At 39.5% G+C, this 18565-nt stretch overlaps 1 protein-coding gene across 7 annotated transcripts in view; it reads right to left on the bottom strand.

The window, feature by feature from the left end:
- The window catches only part of CDK19 (cyclin dependent kinase 19), a 180058-nt gene extending 164529 nt beyond the window's left edge, over positions 1–15529 (bottom strand). For 3 of the 7 annotated variants that reach the window (XR_014248201.1, XR_014248202.1, XM_082404789.1), the window contains exon 1: positions 15102–15523. Coding sequence is in view for 4 of the 7 variants with exons in the window: in XM_082404789.1 (XP_082260915.1) it covers positions 15102–15229 (128 nt within the window). In the remaining 3 variants the exon portion in view is untranslated. Of the gene's footprint in view, positions 1–15101 lie in introns of all 7 variants that reach the window. The other 4 variants (XM_082404791.1, XM_082404790.1, XM_082404788.1 and 1 more) reach the window with 3 other exon arrangements.
- Between the last annotated feature and the right edge of the window lie 3036 nt (positions 15530–18565).

Raw genomic sequence — 18565 nt, 5'->3', positions numbered from 1 at the left:
TTAGGCCTTCTCCCCTTAGCTGAAACGAAAGGAAACTATGTCCACAGAGTGGGGAAAACTACTCCAAAGACAAATAGGTCTAGATCTAGAACACAGGAATCTTTTGATTTCTATCTTAGTTGAAGATCTCCTCCCTGACATAAAGAAGCAAACTGAAAATAATGCAGTCAGATGGGAGGGTCAGCCCTTTGAAGTCATTTTGGTTGCAACTCAATTCTTCAAGAAATTAAAAATAACTGTCCTCATCTTATAAATGCAGCTCTAGAAGAAATTCAAAACCTACCTATCCTTTTTAACCAATCCCAAAACCTCCCCTATTCATCTCAAAAGGTTTATAGGTATTATTAACATTCTGGCCTTAGGAAACAAAAGTCCTTCTAGGAGGAACTTTCATTCTTTCTCTGTGCCTTCAAGATATAAATGTTCTGCCTGGTCTTCTCTAGAAACTGAAGGCCCTGTCTTTGAAATGCGAACTTCAGGGAGGTAGTTCTTATCAGAAGGAAAGAAAAAAAGGGGGTGAAATGTTATCTGGAAACTAGGCGAATGAAAAATTGTTAAGTGTCTTCACCACAAATATTAGTGAAAAATTTAAGCATCTGAGCAGGTAACCTTAACTTATTCCATCTGCCAGAAACGCAATTTGGACCCAACTGTTCTTTTATAATCTACTGATTTTTGCATTATCATACCTATCTCATAGCTAAAATGTTGGAACGGAAGCTACAAGATCTGTTTGCAGTCTGAATGTTTATGAATGTCCATGCGTGTATGTTATAGATGGGTGATATTTTCCTACCTTCAGATGATATTGCTAAAATTAATTTGTAAAAAGCTCTATTTAATTGGCTTAAAAACAAACAAGTGCTATGTAAATCAAGTATGCGTTCAGAAATTTAAAAACCCACTTTTTTCAAGTTCATGTGATCTAGAATAAATCTTTAGTAAATAAAAGCCAGTGTAAGTTTGTTGGTTTAATTAAAACAGGCAAGTCCTTAGAGTTATCAACATTAAATATAAAACTTACTCTACAAAGGTACCAAAAGTCAAGCTCATGTTATCTGTTACAGAATTTGTCAGCAACAAAGGTAACTTAAGATGATAGTTAGCTGTTAATGTCTCATGAAATTCTCATGAGTAATCTAAACTTAATTGTTAAGAACAAGTGACATAAATAGATGTAAGTTTGTAAATAAACTTCAACAATAATTGTGCTTTATGGTATATGTACTTAAAAATAGTTTCCAAAATCTTTTCGGTAACTAACACATTGTAAAGCAACTATACTTCAATAAAAATTAATAAAAATAAATAAATAAATAAAAATCTCTTTGGTTACTTGAAACCTTAAAGATATACTGAGATAAGTTAAATGATGGATATTCATTGAATATCTAGACCATTTCCAAATAAGATAAAATACTAAAACATTAGCTACTGAACACAGGTTTACCAACTTTGGGCTTCCTTTCACAGAGGAACTAAAAATATTTGGGTCTTTTATTAAAAATGTTTTGTGTCACACTGTAAAATTTAATATGAGGAGGAATATGCTTAATTAAGAAATTACAAAATGTATTCATAAATTTGCCAGTAACAGTTCACAATTGTTTACTTCTTAATTTTCACTGGAAATTAGGTTTTTAAGGATTAAAAATTCTAATATAAGTAATTAAAATGACTAGAAATAATAAGGGAAACATCTCTGTATGCAAGGAAAGTAGGATGTGTGCTTTCAAAAAGACAATGTATGAGAAAAGGAGATATATTTTGGTTAAAAGAAGGTAATGTTGTCCTAAAGTATAGATGGTTATTTCAGAATGGGAAAGAAAAGAAAAAGGGACAAATTATGGACACAAAAAGTTGAGGAGAGAGGGAGACAGACAAAGAGGGAGAGAGAACAGGGATCTTGTGTGGTCAAACTGGCTAAAAAATGAATTATAACAGTTTAAAAATAAGCTTTAATACCTATACTGTACTTATATTTAAAACTAAAACTTAATTTTCTTTCATCTGCTAAAAAGAGAAAGCTTCATTGGACTAATGTTCTGCTTTTGATAAGCTACTGTGAAAGGTTTCCGTTTTTAAGTAATCTGCCTAGAAAGTAACAATTTTGTGTTTTATCAAAATAATTTCCTGTGCTTCGTGTTATCTTTATCACCAGATCTTTGATTACTTGAAAAAACCTAGTTTTCTCAATATTAAAGTTTTTCTCAGAACTATGTAGTCTTCTGTATTTGCCTTTGAAAATCCTTAATTGTCACTTTGATTAAATGGATAATTAATTATTGTTTCATAATGATCTGTGATCTTTTTTAGTCAAGTGTTCAAAACCTTTTGATATTTTGACAAACTTCCCAATATTGAATTCTAAATGAAGTCTTTTTGACCTCCAACTGACTTTGGGATTTTCCAGAGGGCCCCTGGATCATCTCAAAAAAATTTGTTCTCTCTCCTCATAAAAAGAGAGATATTAAACTAGTTAGGCTTACTTGATATGTTAAATTACATGGGAAGCACTGTCAAGTAAGAAGTAATGCTAAACTTTGTATCAATATAAGTGTTCTAGAAATTGTATGAAATTCCTAGAAACCTGATATGCCCTGGTAGAATAGTATTAGTCGTAAGATTATAGTTCTAGTTATAATCTTAAAATGTTTTGTGTCACAGAAATAACCAAATTTCCTTGTCAATAATGAACTCTCATCAGATCTTCAGCAATGGACATTTTAAAGTCTTTTGTCATTTACAGACAGTTATTGTTTTACTCTGATGCTTTTGCAAAAGTGAGACTCATGGAAAAGACCCTACCAAGAACTCTTTACCACTGACACCACTGTAAATTATAAGGTGTCAAACCTTGGGTACATATTTTACAACTGAAGAAGGTTCCACCTGACACCTTGTCCTGTGCAAATGCTGGAGGCTTCGAAATCAAAATGACTAGGGAATGAAGTAGCCAACATCTATGTAGACTGCTTCCTCCTAAAATGTCAGATCAGGAAAGTTTCTTTCCATTCCTCCTTCCCTCTCTGACCATCCTTTTCCTAATTCTTACACTATGAAGGTATTTACGATTCTTTTGTACACTTTTTACCATGCTCTGGACTGGAAATAAAATGCCATTGTCTACATACCCCAGGCCACTGCAATCCAACTTCCAAATGACTGTTGAATTTGCCATGATTCTGGTGATCCTATAGTTCTGCCTGTCACAAAATTCTCCCTGATGTCCAATGCCTCACTTTCTTGGAACATACTCAGTCCCCCTCTATCATGTCATACTCCCTAAATCTGGGGGTCTATTTCCCTGTCTCTGGTTAACCCCCCATTTGTAAAGAGCCTAAATACAGGGAAACCTGTATTTAGGCTCTTTACAAAGAAGGGGACACAAGGGAAGGTAACCAGAATAAAACTGCCTGTGTGGTCTACAGAAACCTTAAATTTTAAATTATCAGGAGGCATTCATGATTCAAATTCACTTCCTTTGGCAGATCCCTTCTCCCTTGGCTAGGAGTAAGTGCAAATGAGGCTATGATCAAGAACCTCTCCTTAACTGTTAAAGATACTGCAGAAACTACTGCTAAAGCAACAGCTGCCCAACAAAAATCTCTAGACTCTCTGGCCAGGTTGTTCTTGATAACAGAATAACCCTTGATTATCTTTTAACTGAGCAAGGAGCTATCTATGACATGGCCAAACACCACTTACTGGACTTGGATTGACACTTCCAGGAAAATTGAGACCCAGCTACATAAGATCACTAAACAAGCCAGTTGTCTTAAGAAAGTTACTTATTTAATAGAGTCTTTCTTTGACTTACTTGATTCTGATTGGTTTGGGTCTTGGGGACCATGGGTCTGAAGTACACTCCAGACATTGGGAATTATCCTGCTTATATAAATAACTATAGTAGTCTCCGTGGAGCACTGTATTCTCTCAAAAGTTTTAAATACATGTTTGCAGCCACTACCAGCAAGTAAATGATCTCCTCAGCTAAGACTAGAATGTCAGAAAAGGAACAAAGAGGGAATTCCCTGGTGGTCCAGTGGTTAGGACTCCGCACTTTCACTGCTGAGGGCCTGGGTTCAATCCCTGGTCAGGGAACTAAGATCCCACAAGCCGCAAGGCACGGCCAAGGGAAAAAAAAGTGTTAGTCTTTGCTAACTGACATTTCTAATGGTCCCTTTCCCCTTTCAGCAATCCCTTATACTAGTGCATCTGCCTATCCTGACTGACCTCTGTTGTGCCCTTCTTGATAGCTGTTTGGGTAAGAAAATTTTTAAAGAATTATAACCAGCTTTTACAAATTTAGGAAAATGTGAACCAGAGATTTTGTTTCAATCCTTCCAACTATATTATAAACACAGGGGCCTCAAATTTGCAGCTAGCACAGCATCAGACACAAAGTAGAATTCAATAAGTTATTATATTGATTATAATCCCCTATACATTGATAAGTAAAATATAATTTCTCTATGAGTGAAAACAGAAAATGTTCCCATTGTCTTGGTCTAGCACTCAGATTATAAGAAAAATAAGAAGGAAAAGCTAAAAATAGCAAAAAGAACCAAAAAATCACTGAAGAACTGCTTATTATGGTGAAACGTTAGAAACAACCTAAATATAAATAGGGAATTTATTTATTTTATTAAAACAATGCCTTGTTGAATTCAGGCAGACTCCTGAATCCAGTTCGTGCTGAATAAAAGAATAGCAACCCCAACTGAAGACCAAATTGGTAATCTAGAAAATTAAATAAAAGAAATCGTCCAGAATGTAGATGGGAAGGAGTTGAAAATTCTGAGAATGAATTTAAGAGACAGGGAATATAGTGCATAAAAGGTCAACATTTCTTAATAAGCATACCTGAAGAAGAGAACAAAAGAGGCAACAGAAGAAGAACTAAATAACAGGAGATAAAAATTGCCCTAAACCAAAGACAAAAGAAAGGGCCCACTTAAAAGATCCATAAGAAACTGGCAGGATTGGAAAAGGGAAGTGACGGCATGAAGGTAGGAGGAATGCTACTAAAGCTATTGAATATCACCTTTTAACTTTTGAAGTTGAAGTTATGTTCATAGATCATCTATTCAAAAAATAAATAATGTGTAAAAGACACAAGAAACAAAGCTAGATAAATGAAGGGGAAAAAAAAAAAAGACTTACACTTTCAAGGCAGACTTTGGTGAAACTTTAGAATGCATGGATCAAGTGAAAACTCCTAAGAGTTCCATAGAGGGGAAAAAAACACGTTTCCAGAAAGAAACTTCCCATGAGCAACAAGAAATGCCAGAAGCCATGAAGCAACAGCTTTGGGTTCTGAGAAAAAAAATATTCTTAATATAGAATTCTATATTCAGCCCAACTATCAATCAAGTATGAGGACAAAAAACACTATCAGACATGCAAGAACTCAGAAAATCTATACATCCCATATGAAAAAGCTACTTAAAAACATATCCTCAACTAACCAACAGCAACAAAAAAGAATCCAAGAAAAACCAACCATGGGGGCTTCCCTGGTGGCGCAGTGGTTGAGAATCTGCCTGCCAATGTAAGGGACACGGGTTCGAGCCCTGGTCTGGGAAGATCCCACATGCCGCGGAGCAACTGGGCCCGTGAGCCACAACTACTGAGCCTGAGCGTCTGGAGCCTCTGCCCCGCAACAAGAGAGGCCGCGATAGTGAGAGGCCCGCGCACCGCGATGAAGAGCGGCCCCCGCTTGCCACAACTAGAGAAAGCCCTCACACAGAAACGAAGATCCAACACAGCCAAAAATAAACATAATAAATAAATAATAAATAAAAATTAAAAAAAAAAAAAAACCAACCATGGGATATAAAGAAAAACTGCTAGCTGAGTATGACCCAGAAGACTTGAAAAAAGGGCAAAATAAAGAAGATCCATTGGACATTAATACCTGGAGGACTGTTTCAAGCAGCACTTATTTGGTACACAAGCCTACATTTCCTTCTCTATGGGTCTCAATATACTAATTCATTCAGCAATAAGTAATTTCATAATCATAATATTTTAAAGCTGCTGAATGGTTTCCAGTGTTCACTTTTTTAAATCAATCCATAGACAAAAAGCTATGGATAAACTAGAAAGCTATAAAAATTATACTCTAAAAATCAGGAGATGGAGAAAAAGAACAGGAAAAAAATGTGTTACTTCCCTTAACATTCACACGAGGAAGACCACAGATAATATCTGAATCGACAAACCAAGAAAAAGAAATTTAAGTTTATAGTTTAAAGTCATAAAAGTATTCACCACAAAAAAAATTTAAATAACAAAGGTAATAAATTTGAAGGTTGAGATGGGAAAAAGGAAAACAGGGGATAGTGAAATCTCACAAAATTGCTCAGCTTTTCTGATGGAAAGTCAACAGAAACTGCCTAAAGTTGATAAATCAAGACAGAATTATACATATGCTACTTAAAGTTATAATGATAAGCAGCAGCAAAACTTAAAACGGAAACAGTTAACACTGGTTATCTCTGAGAAGTGAAGGCGGCTTGGGAGTGGACAGTGAGAAGGAAATACTGTTGGAGTTTTTTAATCATGTGCAACTATTAATTTATTTATTTATCTATCTATTTATTTATTTATGGCTGCATTGGGTCTTCATTGCTGCACGCAGGCTTTCTCTAGTTTTGACGAGCAGGGGCTACTCTTCATTGCGGTGGCTTCTCTTGTGGTGGAGCACGGGCTCTGGGAGCACAGGCTTCAGTAGTTGTGGCACAATGGCTCAGTAGTTGTGGCTCGCAGGCTCTAGAGCGCAGGCTCATTAGCTGCAGCGCACGGACTTAGTTGCTCTGCGGCATGTGGTCTCTTCCCGGACCAGGGATCGAACCTATGCCCCCTGCCTTGGCAGGCGGATTCTTAACCACTGTGCCACCAGGGAAGTCCAATTTGATAAATATTAATAGCATAAAAATAAAAATAGTTCCACTTTGATACAAATATACTATAAAGATGAAAAGATTGCTGAGAACTTAGTTAATAGAACTTTGGTTTTTTAAATTACACAAGCTCAAATTACATATAAATTTCCAGAAGAAAGGAAGGTCACAAACAGTTTTTTAATTTGCACCAAAATCCAAAACAATAGGATTCACTCAGGTTCAAGTCACTCTTAAAATGCAAATATAATTAGGGACTTCCCTGGTGCCGCAGTGGTTAAGAATCCACCTGCCAATACAGGGGACACGGGTTCCATCCCTGGTCCGGGAAGATCCCACATGCCGCGGAGCAACTAAGCCCATGTGCCACAACTACTGAGCCCGCGCTCTAGAACCCGCGAGCTACAACTACTAAGCCCGCATGTCACAACTACTGAAGCCTGCATGCCTAGAGCTCATGCTCTGCAACAAGAGAAGCCACCGCAGTGAGAAGCCCACGCACCGCAAGGAAGAGTAGCCCCCGCTCGCTGCAACTAGAGAAAGCCCGCACACAGCAACAAAGACCCAATGCAGCCAAAAATAAGTTACTTAATTAATTTTTTAAAAAGGCAAATATAATTGTAAAAGGGAAAGGGGAAAAGGAAACTAACTTTTGTAAAAAGCAACAATAGTTTGTGCCTCAAACTGCTTAGGTCTCTCACCAATGAGCTTATTTAACAATCATAACTGAAATAACTTTTCTACAGAAAGATGCAACTAACCCACCTATGAAGCCAAAGTTCTACCTTATTTTTCCAGCAGCCATAGACTTACCTTTGTGTCCAATTGAAATATCTATAGATATCTGCAAAAGTTTGCCATGACAGGGCTTTGGTCTGTGATCACAGAACAAAACAAAGTTAGCTGGCCTACCTGGTAATTAAATCCATATGCTGACCACATTCATCTTAGTAACTGAGATCAACCACAAAGTCTCACTGAAATAATATTTTTAAATAGAAAATATACAAGTTCAAAGCCTCTGTAAGGAGGGTATATTTTTCCTTTAGAAAGGCTGACTCTATTAGAAATTAAAGATATTTTATAAGGACATAAATTATTTGAGGACTTTACAGGTTATTTCTCTTTGATCCATCAACCACTTCTGTATAAGAACTCACACCCTCAATAAAAAACTACTGCTGCACGCTTGTATCTTGAATTACATCCTGTCCTCTCTCTCGAGATTCTCTTTTATCCTGCACAATGCATGCTCAAAATGGCTATTACAGGAAGTGTTGGACTATCAGCTATTTATAAATGGACAAAAATCTTTAAATATCTCTGTTAGCTACCTCTTTATGGTTCTAGACCTTAAAAACTACCTGTTTTCAAGGAACTAGTCATGCTGGTAATTCAAAATGTTCAAAGTGTCCTTTAATTTTGGAATCCAAAGCTGCACTAAATTATATAGTTACAATATCACAAGATAACAAACAAGTTGATCTTTAAAAACACATTAGTCGAATACTCTTAGTCTAATCATTTACCACCAAGAAAATTCCAAATTGCAATATATTGCCTTCAAGCCTTCTATATTGATGTCTAACCCACCCTATACTACTTCAGAATTTTGCAAAACACACAATTTAACATCACATATTAACTTTTTATCCAGTATATCCAGTTCAAAAATATAGTACACAAAAGTAAAAATTCTTAATTCATCAATATTGACATCCATTGTACTAAAAAAATAAACGCTTTCCATTGATCTACTTTTTTCCTATCTAAAACTGACATGTCTTTCCCATGCTGCTAAAACAGTAACTTGCATTTCCTATGCAAACTAATAATTTAGAACTCATTTTGTATGTATTAATAATTATTATTTTTAAAGCCTTAACATTTCTCTTCCTTATTCTCAGCCCTCCTGTCTCCAGTCTTTAGAGATTTATATCGGGTACATCACCATATTTGCAGATCATTTCAAGGCATTACTTCCAAAAGTAAGCAGCTTTTAGAAACTTAACTTACAGCGATACTAATATGCACAAAATACTGTACCTACTAAGGATATTCACCACAGTGTACTAGCAAAAGACTGGAGACAGGCTAAATGTCCATCAAGAGGGATAGTTAAATAAATTATGTAAGTCAATACAATGTAATATAATGAAACTATTATAAGGAACTAGGCATCTCTGTACATAAGATATGTAATGATCTTCAAGGTTATATACAAGGTTAAAAAATATACAGCAGGAACAGTACAGCACACTACCATTTATCATTAAACACACACACCCCTGAGAAAATCTCTCTAAAAAGGAAAACCAAGAATGGTTGCCTCTAGAAAGGGAAAAGGGTGACTGGGAAAGGGAAGGCTTACAGTACATTGTATAATCTTTTTTTTTTTTTTGCCATTGAAGAATTTATTGAAGCATCAGAATACTCGGAACAAACACATTGAATGTATCACAAATTACAGATTTGGCAAAACATGGAGGGTGGCAACCAGATTATATAAGCTTTTTTATGCACACACATTTACTACTTACTAAACACATATGCTCTTTTTGTAAAATGAAATATTTTTTGAAAAGTAATCAAATATCATTGATTGATTCCATTCACAAATTGACAGCTTTTCAGTTCAAGTATTAGTTTGCTTTATCAAACTATTTCAGCCTCAAATTTTCTCCTATTACATGAAAGAAAAAATACAAACTTTCCTATTTCATTTGTCCACACCATCATTTATACATTTTTATTAAAAGGTCACTTCATGGATTTACGAATTGTGTTGCTAAGCCACTTGTTCCAAAAAACTCTAAACCTGAGAAGTCCAATATCATAGCTACTAGCCAATTTCTCGGTCACACTAACTGTATTTCTTGAGACACATGTGGCTAGTGGCTGCCATACTGGACAGCACAGATGCATTTTCATCATTGCAGAAAGTCCTACTGGACATCACTGCTCTAGACTAAGGGCTGGCAAACTAAAGCCTGTGAGCCAAATACAGCCCACCACCTTTTTTTTTTCTTCCTCCTGGAACACATTCTAATTTGTATTCATTTATACATTGTCTGTGGATACTTTGGCACTACTATGACAGATTCAAGTAATTGTGACATAGATGGTAGGTATGGCCCACAAAACCTGAAATATTTCGTTTCTGCCTCTTTCCAGAAAAAGTTTGTCAGCCAGTGCTCTAGACAATCAGATTTCATTGAAAAGAACATTCCCCTGGGCCCCAAAAACAAAGTTTTGAAGGCTTGCAGTGCATAAAGAACCAATTAAACAAGCTGATGTCCACCTGATTTACTAAGTGATAAAAGTATTTAGTTTTTTTAACATGAATCCATAATACCAAAAAATTTCCTAAAATATGTTTGAATGCTGACGTTTTCTAAGCATCTCTATAACATCGCTAGTAAAAGCAGAGAAGACAGATTACTACAGTCTAGCAATTTTAGAAGAACTGGCCTAAGAGGAAAAAAAAGTGCTTAATAATTCAAAAAATTACCCATGTTACTTATCAAACTATTAAAAGAAAAGTATCAACTGTCTTGGAAAGCAGCACATTATTTCTTACAGAAAAAATTACACTAGACCTAGTTAATGTTACATATTTACATTGAACTGCTTATCTCATGTAGCATCCCCATATTTCAGGCTTTCAAAACAATTACTGAAAACACCAGTTAAGTATGTTTACCAGAACAGAAAAAATATATATATGTTTTCCAATTTAGGGCATTTTTTAAAAAATTTAATACAATTTTTGAGTGTGCTTACATACCCAACCCTGTACAAGTTGCTGGAAACAGGATGATGATGATCCGTTTGTAGTTAATAGTTTATGGCGCAGACTAGTATCACAGCGATATTATACACATAAGACCAAGAAGGGCAGAAGCACAGATAATGAGTACACTGGGTAACTAAGGGAAGACTTCTAGAAGAAAAGCTATCTGAACTGGGTATTGAAGTGGGAGCAGGAGTTTCCCAGGTTTGTGGGAGGGGGAAGGAAGAGAGAGGAATTGGCAGACCAACACCATTCTGGTTTGAGTGCAGAAAAAGAAAATGAGACATGAAAAGGACTTAGCAAATCTTAGGAAAAAAATGAGCAGTTGAATGCTACAGAAGCATATGGCTTGAACACACTGGGAAAAAAGGAGGGAGGTGGTGGCAGGCGTAAAGGCTGTAAAGACTAAAGACTTTAAGATCCAAATGCAAATGGCTTTACACGCCAAACTAGGGAATTAAGATCTGATGTAACCGTATGAGCCACAGAGAATCTACAGCTTTACAAGAAGAGATATGACATGATTGATTTTATTTTGTAACACTGGCAGCAACTTGGATCTTGGACTACAGTGAGGCAAGACTAATGGCAGAGACCAATTCGGCTATTATGCAAATCAGAGATGATGGCCAAAAGTAATGAGACTGAAGATGAAGAGAAACCAGATGAAGAGAAGCAACTGCATGTGGTAGAATCTCCAGGCCTGAACTCCTACGTTTTTAAAACGCCCCTCATATGTGATACTTTCCCTTTTCCATATTTTTCGGTACAGATGTAGTATCCTTTGCATGGAAGAAGTTTATACAATAAGATTGTCAAAAGTGGAAGCAATGTGGTCTTTTTTGTTTTTTCTCCCAAGGTATTAGGAGGGAAAACACATTAGGAAATACAAGAGCTCAAGAGTCAAGAGATCTGGATTACAGGCTTGTCTTTGCCAAGACTATGGGCATGACAACTTCTAAAAGCTCTGGTTTTCTAATTTGTAAAAAGAAGAAATTAGACTAGATGATCTGAAACTCTTGAAAGCTCTAAAATACTACGATCATAGCGATACATCTTTAATCTTTGGGAGGTCTCCAAAAAGATGCAAATACAATTACCTATTTTAACTACGAACAAAATGTGAAAAACCCGTTAAAAACATACTACATTTATTGTGAAGGATTCATGACAGACATTAAGACATGTAGTTACCAACTACTCATCTGAAACCCTAAGGCAAAACTGAAACTCAGTAAGATAACTCTGTCAGCCATTTCACTTTCAATTACTATATTTCAAAATAACTCCAAAAAGCAGCATTCTTTTATTGGAGTGGTTCAAAAGACTAAATGAATGTTGCAAAGTTCAATGGTAATATTGTTGGGTACAACAGTTTTCAGACATAACACTAGTCTATGGAATCATGTTTGCCTGAACCTCTTATTCACAAAAGAACTTTTTAACAATAGTCCTTTATCAATCAAAACAAGAAGTGTTTCAAACTTGATAAATATGGTCTTGAGGTTTGTAACCATACTGTTATGTGACTTTTTCCTAATGCTGAAAACTGTATTACAAATTCTTGCTCATAAAAAGCCTAGAAATATTCTAAACTGGTTTCTCTTCAAGAATAACTTCTAAGCCTGATTTAAAAAAAAAAAAAAAAAAAAAGGATAGTTGGGTCAAAAGACCCCCTTCCTTCAAAACAAAAAGATGGAACAAATAACATTTTTATTAAAGGTGAAAAACCCAGATGTAAATCTTGCACTTCCAGTCCATTATAAATTTATGTAGCATAATTAATACAGCCTAAGTTAAAGTCATATTTCAAGGGAAACAACATTCTAAGGTTCTGTAAACTCTAGTATTAAACTATAAGCAGAGGTTTTTCTAATGATGTTTTATGTTACATTACTTCTTCCAGTGTTTCTTCTAGAGACCTGAACAATTTTGGGGTTATATGCTACATTACATACACCAGAATAGTTCCTCTTTAAGGTACTCACGTGATTTCTCTCTTGCTCCCTAAAATAGCATTATACATCTTTCTGAGTTAACCAAAATAAATTCTGGAAAGAGCTATACTGTAATTTACCATGATCAGAGTGTAAAATCCTTTACTATGCGAATCTGTATCAGCTTAGAACCATCACTAAAAACTTTCTGTTCTTTCAAATCGCCGGTATCAATGAACATAAAACTAATCCTGCTACCAACCCACAAGAAATGTGGGTGTTTACTATAAAGCTTTAAATCTCAACTAGACTCTTGGTCCAAGAAAAAGAAGCTTTATACCGATTTTTCTTACATGTAATTTAGTGATTTAAAATAATGCTTTCAGATCCTGAAAGTTTATTTTAAAAGCATGTATTTTGAAGATATACAAACTGATCCTACTCTACTAAAGAAGCTTTATTAATTCTAATTAAACAAATTTCACTCAAGAAGGAAGTGTATTCAAATCAAGAATTTTAGTAGAGGGGAAAATATTCAAAAAGAACAAATATAAGCGGGAATTAAATTATCTGTTCTTTGTTGTAGCCCGTGCTATTCAAAATACAATTCAGAAGCAGAATTTAACTTTTCTTAAAAGCTGCTTGCTAAAAAAAAAAAAAAAAAAAAAAAGCTTTTTTTAAAAACAAAATTAAAATACATTTTTAAAATTCCAGTCCAAATATATTATAAAGTTAGCATGCGGAGTATGAAAAACAGCACCTCTGATTTGTTTTGTAATGCTAGTGCCGAAATAGGAAAGCTAGATGTGCTTTCCCCAAATATATCTGATAAGATTCTCACAGGAACACCAGTATAACAAGTAGAGTGGATATTCCAAAAACAAAACACAAGTTAATTATAGTACTTCACATTCCAAGACACTCATCCAAGGACACCTGGCAATTAACTAAGGAATTATGAGAAAAGTTTACAAACAACTGAGTACTATGGGGCCCGTTCACTTACAAGACAAAAAATTATTTGCAATAATAATAATCCTTTACACTTGTAAAGTACCTTGTAGTTTTCACCATACTTTATGATAAAGGTTTATAAAGTTGTGCTTGCTCCTTCCCTGTATAAAATTAGCAAGCGCGCGCACGCGCGCGCGCACACATACACAAACCCCTCTACCTACTTTGATCCTAGAGTTCATCAATCAACCCAGAGAGTGTGCAGAACGATAAGCAGCACTTCAGGTCTTACTAATGTCACTGTGGCTGATATTCAGTTCATTCAGAAATGTTTCGCTACGATCCTAAAAACTCTCATCCACATAGTTTGATCGTCTTTAAAGTTTAAGCGGGATAGGCAGATGTTCCCGGGCTCCCCAACTCCGGGGAAGGGGAACTCCTGCCAGGATGGGCCCTGAGGTGACGAATGGTTTTAACCCACCCTTCGCAGGCAGAGAACTGGTTCCACCTGTCCTGGAGTACGAGCCGTGTGCCCTCCAGTACGAAGGATAGGCATTCTCAATACAACGTCCAGCTCTCCTCCTACGAGAACAATCAGTAAGGGCTTCCTACGGGGTTCCTACGATTCTCCCTCAACTCCCAGGAAAACAAAGGTTCAGGCCCAGCTCTGTGTTACTCGAATTCCTTTCTGGATAATCTAGGTGCCCCATAAACCTCAGCACGCAGTCATTTGGCAGAGGATGGAATGGAGGACCTAAGAATACCCAAGGTGCGGGGAAATGAGTTACCAGAGCGAACTCAAGTTCTGCGAGCAAAACGCGGTTAATCTCTCAGAAGGTCCTACATTCGAGGAAAGGTGCAGAATTGAGAACGTGAGAAATCGAAATCGGAGGCAGGCGAAGCGGCGTGGAGAAGTGGCCGGGTATACGACTGGGATTGAGGGACTGCGCGGAGGGGCCATCGGGTTGGCTGGCCCCAAGGGCGAAGGTGCCCAACAGCTCAGACCCGTGAGGCTGGCGAGGACCCAGACGCACGGCAGTCCGACGGACTCCTCGGCTAGGTTTCAAACCGCCGCCCCCGGGAGGCGCTCAGCCGATTGGAAGTTCCACCACGACCGTCACCAGCCCAAGGCCGGAGCGGCAACTCCTCGGCGGAGCTCTCCCACCCCTCCGCGTCTCCCCTGGAGACCAGACACCCACAAACTCCACCTCCCACCGAGGTCCCAATTCGAGTCCCGCCGCCAGCTCCATGCACGCGGAGGGTGCCCCGCAGGACCGGACCTACGCCCCCCGACCGGGCTGCGCCGCGGGAGTTCAAGGGGTGCGACGGGGTCGCGCGGGGGGCGAGCAGAACCCACGTCCCTCAGAGTCTGCCCCGGGACGCGGCCCCGCGACCACCTCCGCCTCGCCCCCCGGGCACGGCCCGACCCGGCTCCGACCCACCCATCCCGCGCGGTCTCGGGCAGAGCTAGGACCCGAGCAAGCCTACTCCCCCCGCCCCTGCTCTTACCCATCTTTTCGCCTCGCCTTGTAGACGTGCCCGTAGGTGCCGCGTCCCACTTTGCACCCTTCGTACTCAAACAAATCCTCCACCCGCTCCCGCTCCGCCGCCAGCTTCGCCTTGAAATCATAATCCATTGTCTGCTTTCCCCATAGAGGCACCGGAACGCGGGGGCCGCCGCCGCTCAGTCCCTCCTCCTCCTCCCCCCGCGACCGCCGCTCCACTTCTCGGGCCACCTCTCGGGCGCGCGCGCGCGTCGCCCGCCGCCCCGCGATCCGCCTTCAGCAAGGGACTCCTCGGCGGCCGCGGCAACCACCTCCTCCACCTCCTCCTCCTCCGCGGCAGCGGCGGCGGCGGCTCCCGCAGGAACCCCCAGTCCCGCCTCCCCCCTTCATTTCCTTGTTTTGGAACCTGGTGGGCCGCGCCGCGGCTTCCTCGAGCTCATTAACGAACCAGCCCGCCCGCCCCGAGATCGCGGAGACTCCTGGGAAATGTAGTTTCTCAGGCCTCAGGAATGGTTTGAGTTTTGCGGCTGAAGGAAATACAACTCCCAGGCTGCCGTGGGCCACTACAGCCCCACCTTCACAAGGCGTGCACGCCTGCGCACTGAGACCGCCCCCCCTCAGGTAGCGTTGGACTACCACCAGTTCTTGTGAAGGTAGAAAGCTCAAAGTTGCAGTGTGCTTTCTCCGAGTCTGTGGGAGCTGGTGGAAAGAAGGCGCTTCTTCTGGTGCAAGGAAGGTACTCTATTATAATTGCCCCCGTGCGAGAAGGAGAGTGGAAAGTGTTTAACAAGCGCCTTGCCCAGCAGTTTGCTCCAGCGGTTTACGAGGGAAGGACTGTGGTTAGGGCAGTTGTACTGAAGATTGTTGTTTGTTTTTTTGTAGCAATTGTCCCGCCTCTTACCCCGCCCCCATCCAGCCGCTCATTGGCGGAGAAGAGAGAATGACGTCCCGTTGGTGCGTGGGTATCCCCAGGCTTTGGCTTCTTTCCGACTCTTGATTGGTAATTGCATGTGCTAGGTTCTTCCTGATAGGATAATCTTTTTTCTTTACGATGCAAAAACCGTATTTCAAAAGCTGAACATTCAGCGGTTTCCTACTTCTAGCATCGGCCAGAGAACATGTAACTTCTGCGCCCTAGTCAGCCAATCATCCCTTTTCTTGGCGCTCTAGTCATGGTCTCCTCTTACCATATGTGATTCCCACAGCCAAGCTTTTGGCCATCTGTCTAAAGACAATTAAGGTGCCTGCGGAACGCAGCGTTTTGAAAACAATCATTTGGGTTGGATTGTAAAGGAATTTTTACGGTTTATGCATAATGGTGACGTTGTCCTAGAATGTTTAAGAGAGTCTCCTTTATCAAGGTGAACGTTGATTCATTATTGCGTGCATAAAACATAGCAAATGCTTGGGATGCAATCTTAAACATGGTTGGTGCTGGGATGGGACTTACATACCACATTCAGTGGGAGCATAGAGCAGGAAATAGTCAATTCTACCTGAAGTGGTAAGGAAAGTTAATAGTAGTGACCCGCCTGCTAGGTTTTGGAAGAAACCTGGAAAACTAGAGATAGGCGTGGGGGTGGGGTGGGGGGAATTGTTTACTTACTACAACAATGTTTCCTGGGAAACTTCCTCAGATCTTGAAGTAAATCATGAAGTATCCGAGTTTCTGTTATTTCCAGGCACTATGATAAGTGCTGGAGATACCAGATGAAAATTGGTCTTTTCCATCAGGGACTAAAATGTATTGAAAAAATAAACATGCGAACAAATTAAAAACTATGTGGGTACAAAGAGCAATAATAGAATAGGAGGACTTCCAGAAGAGTCAGGGTAGGCGTCATTAAGGGGGTAGTTTTCAGCCAAAATTTAAATAATCTTATTTGAAGGACACGTGGGGAAGTAGCAAAGAATTATTTCTGGCAGAATGGCATGTGTATATATCATTGACAGAACCTGATATATTCTGACAAATGCAAATAGCTTGAACATTACAGATTAAGGCAGGAAATAGATGATGGCTAAGAAGAGACTGGAGAGATAAGCAGAGGTCAGAATATGAAGACCTATATATGTCAAGCAGAAGCTTTAGATTTCCTCAGTCTATAGGCAATAAAAAGCCATTGAAGACTTTTGAGCCAAGAAGTAATCGATATTGTATATTCAAAAAAAAAATACTTCTGGACTTCCCTGCTGGCGCAGTGGTTAAGAATCCGCCCGTCAATGCAGGGGACACGGGTTCAATCCCTGGTCCAGGAAGATCCCACATGCCGCGGAGCAACTAAGCATGTGTGCCACAACTACTGAGCCTGCAGTCTAGAGCCCACGAGCCACAACTACTGAGCATGCGTGCCACAACTATGAAGCCTGCGCACCTAGAGCCTGTGCTCTGCAACAAGAGAAGCCACCGCAATGAGAAGCCTGCGCACGGCAAGGAAGAGTAGTCTCCGCTCACCGCAACTAGAGAAAGCCCGCGCACCCCAACGAAGACCGAGGCAGCCAAAAGTAAATAGAAATAAATCTTTAAAAAAAAAAAAAAAGTTTGACCACACCGTTGTTACCAAGGATGGGGGAAACAGACATTCTCCTGCATTGCCAGTGGAAGTATATATTCACAAAATATGTACCAACACATACATTAGATTTTGGTTTGGCAATATCTATCAAAATTACATAATAGTATCCTACAATTATACTCCTTGTGGCGGATGCTCTGATAAGCCTTCCTAGACACACCCCCCTTCAGGACTAAGGGATGTACTATTCCCCCAAGCTGCTGGGAGTGCTGCCGCAAACAGCCTTCAGCTGTCAGCCCTCTTCAGGAATTGCCTTGTCTAAAGAGCCGCCTCATCTCACCTCACCTCACCATTTTCCTGGAGCACCTTACATCCAATGACTGATTAATGCAGGGATATAAAGGCCCAGACCTCTCACCCCACTTCAGGACAACTCTGATCCTATCTTCAGAACTCCCTGTTGGGCTGACTCAGGCCGTCACTGAGAATGTTCTCAATCTCCCCCATCCTGCTTTCTTCCTTTTCCTTCCACAAGTATTGATCCCATCAACATTCTGTAATAAACTGATTACATGTTAATCTCCATATCAAGGTCTGCTTCCCCAGGAGCCCAGTTTGTGGAGTTCCCCATGTGTGCAAGATGATATAACTTAAGGTTATTCATTGAGCATTGTTTCTACTAGGAAAGGACTGGGAAACAACAAAAGTGTTCATTAGAAAAGGACTGGATAAATAAATTATGGCACATGCACCAATGGATTATTATGCAGCCCTAAAAATAATGCAAAAGCTAAGAAATATGCCTCTCAGATCTCCTCCTTGCAAGAAAGCCCCAGTTGCTAAGCTCTGGATCTACTACTGCATTTGCAATGAGGCCACAGTCCCCAACGGTTGCTCCTAGCCTATGACTGACCATAGCAGGATGCTGGGAGTGCTGCATAGGCAGGTCCAT

The sequence above is a fragment of the Balaenoptera borealis genome (genome assembly GCF_965194805.1).
Source record: "Balaenoptera borealis genome assembly, chromosome: 9".
In the NCBI taxonomy this organism is placed as follows: Eukaryota; Metazoa; Chordata; class Mammalia; order Artiodactyla; family Balaenopteridae; genus Balaenoptera; species Balaenoptera borealis.
The sequence above is the reverse complement of the archived record's forward strand: the minus strand, read 5'-3'. Positions and strand labels throughout refer to the sequence as shown.